The sequence below is a fragment of the Balaenoptera musculus genome, chromosome 3, assembly GCF_009873245.2.
Source record: "Balaenoptera musculus isolate JJ_BM4_2016_0621 chromosome 3, mBalMus1.pri.v3, whole genome shotgun sequence".
In the NCBI taxonomy this organism is placed as follows: Eukaryota; Metazoa; Chordata; class Mammalia; order Artiodactyla; family Balaenopteridae; genus Balaenoptera; species Balaenoptera musculus.
Genome location: NC_045787.1, coordinates 26,168,937 through 26,175,462, shown reverse-complemented (window position 1 = coordinate 26,175,462; position 6,526 = coordinate 26,168,937). Strand labels below are relative to the sequence as shown.

At 38.2% G+C, this 6,526-nt stretch overlaps 1 protein-coding gene across 1 annotated transcript; it reads right to left on the bottom strand.

Annotated features, from left to right (window-relative positions):
* Positions 1-1,477: 1,477 nt before the first annotated feature.
* Positions 1,478-2,037, bottom strand: LOC118893491 (tetratricopeptide repeat protein 9C-like). The gene has a single exon (XM_036849117.1). The coding sequence runs from the start codon at positions 2,035-2,037 to the stop codon at positions 1,522-1,524; it is 516 nt and encodes a 171-aa protein (XP_036705012.1). The 3' UTR covers positions 1,478-1,521.
* Positions 2,038-6,526: the final 4,489 nt, after the last annotated feature.

Below are 6,526 nucleotides of genomic sequence, written 5' to 3'. Positions count from 1 at the left end.
AACCAACCCCAAACAAGCATAACACACAACCATGACATAATTTGGCAACAGTCTAGGCTTAGAAATTTAAGAAGCTTGGAAGAGGAATAAAATATTCAACTTTTGTTAGTTCTGTCCTTGGATTTAAAAGATTATTTGGTGTAAAAACTTTTTGTTTATAAGTTGATGGTTGTATTATTTAAGGGTACGGGGAGACTCAAAGAGGAGCCTAGCTCATTGAGAGAGACGCATTACTGATAAAGGGAGAAGAGCTCGTGTACACTTGGCAAGACTAAGGGGGTTTTGTCGGAAATCTGTCTGTGGTTATATGATGGCTAATGACACATGCTTATTACCTTCACTCATAAAGGTAGAGGCAGTGCTATTATGGTCTCATCTACTCTGTACAACTCATATATTGTGGACATTAGCAGAATGACAAAGGAGCTCCCAGTTGATGAAGCCTCCTACTGAGCCATGACTACACCAGATCTGCGCCTGCACCCATGCCCAACAAAGCTTCCAGAAAGTTCACTGGTGCTTAAAAGGCACTAAGGAAAGAGAACCGTTCCTCACCGTTTCCCTCCTCTTTAAGGAAGTGAGCTCTTGTAAAATACAAGGGGGTGGGTAACAGGTAAAGAACAGATCTATGTTCTTATCCTGTTCTTTTATGATATTGTTTCTAGAAGACTTGGTAAACCGTCTTTCCTATGTTTTTTTAGAGAAATGAGCATACTATAGATATGCACCTATTAAAAATTAAAATGTTTATGAGTGTTTTTTTTGGCATGAGGGCTTTTAAAAGATTACAAAATATATACTTAACTGCTTGACTCCAGAGGTTTTAAGACAGAAGGGTTTAATAAAAAAATAAATAAGTATACTATATTAATGATCTGAGTGTGAACAATAGCAAGGACTAGAAATTACCAAGAGAAACAAGACGAACTAGATACTTTTTGGGGGAAAAAGAATCTGAATGTATGTGGAACATTAAGAAAAAGGAATTATTTTAATCAAGATGGTTAATTTCAAATCTTTCATTCTGAGCCGTGTGGGTCCAATTTATAATTGTCTAGTTTCACAGTATATATATTTGCCAGTTTGCGGCCTGTGTAACTTTGGCTTTGGGCATCTGAGGAAACGAAGGAAGAAACTCCTTTCTGCCTTCCTTATTACTTCATCCTCTGCTAGCCTTCTCCTTTGTAAATGACTACATCTACCAACATCTATCATTAAAATCTATGCCAAAGATATGATTAATTCCACCCATAACTGATTAATGTTTTCTGGTTGTATTTCTCAAGGCAAATGTCCCTAATAATACCACAGATTAAAAGCCATATAAATACATAGATGGAGAAACAAAAACAGACACAGACTACGTAAGCAATAAAGAGTTTGTGCAGAACTAGAAACAAAATAGAAGTTCACCTCTGTCAGAGGTATGGGGTTAATTTCTCTTGCTGAGGCTCAGGTTTCCCCTTGGTGGGTCTTTAATGGTTCACCTAAGTTCCAGTGGAGGGGTATCTTTCTTCTTTGTTAACCAAACATGCCCAGGTAGAGCTGCTTCTCTTTCCGATGGTAGCTGCTGAGTTCCGACTGCATTAGCTGACGGTACCGCCGGACACTGGCGTCTTTTGGCTGCCTATTGACAGCAGCCATGAGGTAGTGCCAAGCCTGGTCATAGACCTGCAGGTGGAAAGAGGCCACCCCAGACCGATACAGGGCCTTGACATCATCAGGCTGTCGTTCCAGGACTTTCTGACTGTATTCTTTCACCCGTTCATAGTTTACTGGCTCCATCTGAAGAAGACAGGCAGCTAGGTTGTTGTAGCAGTCTGTCTGGGTGGTGTGCAGTACGTTTTCCTGTTCAGGTGTGAGGGCCGGGCCCTGAGGTCCCAGATTAGGCATCGGGGAGGGCAGACTTGGATCGAGACCCCGCAGCTGCTGCAGAGCTCGATGGTGCCCACGCACAGCATCTCGGCACTTCCCTTCCCGGTAACATTGGTTCCCTTTCTCCTTGTACAGCTGGGCCTCCTGCAGGCGCTTCTCCATAACTTTGTCACCCGGTGCTCTTGAGGAAGTGGGAAGTGAAAGAGCAACCGAAGCTCTGGGGATAGGAGCGAAATACCAATTTTCGTAGCCCACTTAAAAAGGCAGGAAATTCTCCTTCTCCAGGAGGCCTCTCAGGGAAGGAGGTTTCCTTGATTCTACTACAGCCCCTTCCTTTCTTCTCCGCAGTTGTTTTTCAGTCTCTAGAAGTGCAGGGGATTGATCAGGGAGAGGACGTGGGAGGAGTAAAGCCAGAGATTAATTGATTTCCTAAAGCGGCGACTCCGGGGTGAGGAGACTCCATGAAAAAGCGAAGGCCGTACTACAAAATTCAACCAATGTTTGGTTTTTTTTTTTTTAACATCTTTATTGGAGTATAATTGCTTTACAATGGTGTGTTAGTTTCTGCTTTATAACAAAGTGAATCAGTTATACATATGCATATGTTCCCATATCTCTTCCCTCCTGCGTCTCCCTCCCTCCCACCCTCCCTATCCCTCCCCTCTAGGTGGTCACAAAGCACCGAGCTGATCTCCCTGTGCTATGCGTCTGCTTCCCACTAGCTATCTGTTTTACATTTGGTAGTGTATATATGTCCATGCCACTCTCTCACTTCATCCCAGCTTACCCTTCCCCCTCCCCATATCCTCAAGTCCATCCTCTAGTAGGTCTGTGTCTTTATTCCCATCTTGCCCCAGGTTCTTCATGACCTTTTTTTTTTTTCTTAGATTCCATATATATGTGTTAGCATATGGTATTTGTTTTTCTCTTTCTGACTTACTTCACTCTGTATGACAGACTCTAGGTCCATCCACCTCACTACAAATAACTCGATTTCATTTCTTTTTATGGCTGAGTAATATTCCATTGTATGTATAACCAATATTTTTTAAAAATAGAAAATATCAACCAGTTGTCTGATTGAACCTGCATACATTTACCTTCTATTTCTCATTGTACTCCTTTCCTAATAACCTTTTCCTTCTTTGTTTATGTTTCACCTTATATTTCTCTTTTTTTTCTATTATGCTTTCTTTCCACTCTATTTTGAGGCCCCACCTAAAGCAAGGGTTTGTAGAAAACATACTCCTAACTATAGAATGTTAACTCTAGAGGGTGCTTCAGAGATTATTTAATTCAGTCCCTCCAATTGTGTAATCATGCTCAGTTGTTCAAGGTCACACAGCTAGTTGGGAACAGAGTTTAGATTAGACCCTTGTAATTCTGACTCTATATTTAGTCTTCCTTCTGTTATTGTCACACTATATGAAGCATTAGAGGAGATATGACATTTATTTATTCATTTATTCCCCCAACAACCCTGTGGGTTAAGTACTATTATCCCTATATTACAGATGAGGAAACTGTGGCAGAGAAATATGGAATAACTTGTTCAATGTCTTTCGCTAGTAAATGAAAAGCTTAGATTTGAACCTGGGCAGCTTACCCCAAAGCCAACACTCTGTGGAACACCTTGGATAAAGGTTCCTGCCCAAGAACAAAGAGTTAAGGTTTTTTCTCTACAGATTAAATGTTTAAGAGTGTCTGGAATGGTTAATAATAAACTTAGCAAGATTTAAAGCTTATATTTCAGGGTAGTCATTAATCAATCTGGAGACTAAATTCTGCCCCAGGCACTTTATTCAGTTTGACTTTTTATTTATTTAGAATCAATTTTATTTATTTATTTATTTTTGGTTGCATTGGGTCTTCGTTGCTGCATGCAGGCTTTCTCTAGTTGTGGCGAGCAGGGGCTACTCTTCATTGCGGTGTGTGGGCTTCTCACTGAGGTGGCTTCTCTTGTTGCGGAGCACTGGCTCTAGGCATGCGGGCTTCAGTAGTTGTGGCATGTGGGCTCAGTAGTTTTGGCTCGCAGGCTCTAGAGCAAAGGCTCAGTAGTTGTGGCTCACGGGCTTAGTTGCTCCACAGCATGTGAGATCTTCCCGGACCAGGGCTCAAACCCGTGTCCCCTGCATTGGCAGGTGGATTCTTAACCACTGTTCCACTAGGGAAGTCCCAGTTTGACTTTTTAAATTGAAATATAGTTGACAAACAATGTATCAGTTTCAGGTGTACAACAGAGTGATTTATATACATTGTGAATTGATCACCATGATAAGTCTAGTAACTATCTGTCACCATACAAAGTTAATATGATGTTTTTGACTGTATTCCCTATGCTGTACATTACATCTCTGTTAACTTATTTATTTTATAACTGGAAGTTTGTACCTCTTAATTCCCTCATGGATTTGCCCAACACCCCACTCACTCCCCTCTGGTGACCACCAGTTTGTTCTCTGTATCTAGAGTCTTTCTTTGCTTTTTTTGTTTCTTTCTTTTGTTTTTTAGATTCCACATATAAGTGAAAACATACAGTATTTGTTTTTCTCTGTCTGACTTATTTCACTAAGTATAATAATACCTTAGCAAAACCTCTAGGTCCATCAGTGTTGTCACAAATGGCAAGATTTGATTCTTTTTATGGCTGATTACTATTCTATTGTGTGTGTGTGTATATATATATATATATATATATATATATATATATACCACATACCACATCTTTATCTATTCATCTATTGATGGATATTGCTTCCATATCTTGGCTATTGTAAATAATGCCTCAACAAACATAAGGGTGCATATATCTTTTCAAATTAGGGTTTTTGTTTTCTGATAAATACCCAGAACTGGAATTGCTGTATCATATGGTACTTTTATTTTTAATTTTTTGAGGAACTTCCATACTGTTTCCCACAGTGGCTGCACCAATTAACATCCCCACCAACAGTGCACAAGCTTCTCTTTTCTTTACATCCTTGCCAACACTTTTTTGTAGTCATTTTGATAATAGTCATTTTGACCGGAATAAGATGGTATCTCATTGTGGTTTTGATTTGCATTTTCCTAATGATTAGGGATGTTGAGTATTTTTTCATGTGCCTGCTGTCCATTTGTGTGTCTTCCTTGGAAAAATGGCTGTTCAGGTCCTCTGCCCATTTTTAATCTGATTGTTTTTCCATATTGAGTTGTGTGAGTTCTTTGTATATATTGGTTATTGGGTGTATCATTTGTAAATATCTTCTCCCATTCAGTAGATTGACTTTTCATTTTGTTGGTGGTTTCCACAACTGTACAAAGCTTTTCAGTTTGATGTAGTCCCATTTGTTTATTTTTGCTTTTGTTGCCCTTACCTGAGGAGACAAATCCAAAAAAAATATTATTAAAACTGATGTCAGAGAGCTTACTACCTATGTTTTCTTCTAGGAGTTTTATGGTTTCAGGTGTTACATTTAAGTCTTTAATCTATTTTGAGTTTATTTTTGTATATGGTGTAAGAAAGTGATCCACTCTCATTCTTTTGCATATAGCTGTCTAATTTTTCCAGCACAATTTATTAAAGAGACTGTCTTTTCCCCATTATATATTCTTGACTCCTTTGTCATAAATTACTTGAACATATTAGCATGGGTTTATTTCTGTACTCTCTATTCTGTTCCATTGATCTGTGTGTCTGTTTTTGTGCCAGTACCATACAGTTTTGATTACTACAGCTTCGTTATATAGTTCAAAATCAGGGAGCATGATCCCTCTAGCTTTGTTCTTCTTTCTTAAGATTGCTTTGGTTGTTTAGGGTCTTTTGTGGTTCCATGCAAATTTTAGGATTATTTGTTCTAGTTCTGTGAAAGATGCCATCTATATTTTGACAGGAATTGCATTGAATCTGTAGATTGCTTTGAGTAGTATGGACATTTTAACAATATTAATTCTTCCAGTGCATGAGCATGGTATATCTTTCTATTTATTTATGTTGTCTTCAATTTCTTTCATCAGTGTCTTATAGTTTTCAGTGTATAGGTCTTTCATATTCTTGGTTAGATTTATTCCCAGGTATTCATTCTTTTTGATGCAATTGTAAATGGGATTGTTTTCTTAATTTCTCTTTCTGATAGTTTGTTATTGGTATATAGACTTTGGGCTTTGTTCTTCTTTTTCCAGTTCTTTTAGGTGTGAGGTTAGATTGTTTATTTGAGATTTTTTCTTATTTTCTGAGGTATGCCTGTATCACTATAAACTGCCCTCTTAGAACTGCTTTTGCTGTGTCCTATAGGTTTTGGAACATTGTGTTTTCATTTTCCTTTGCCTCAAGGTATTTTTTTTCTTCACAATGCATTGGTTGTTTAATAACATGTGGCTTAGCCTCCACGTGTTTGTGTTTTTTCCTTGTAATTAATTTCTAGTTTCATACCACTGTGGTAGGAAAAGATGCTTGATATGATTTCAACCTTCTTAAATTTATTAAGACTTGTTTTGTGGCCTTACATGTGATCTCAGCTGGAGAATGTACCATTTGCACTTGAAAATAATTTGTTTTCTGTTGTTTTTGAGTAGTAATGTTCTAGTAATGTTCTATTTATCTATTAAGTCCATTTGTCTAATGTGTCATTTAAGGCCAATGTTTCCTAATTGATTTTCTGTCTGGAGGATC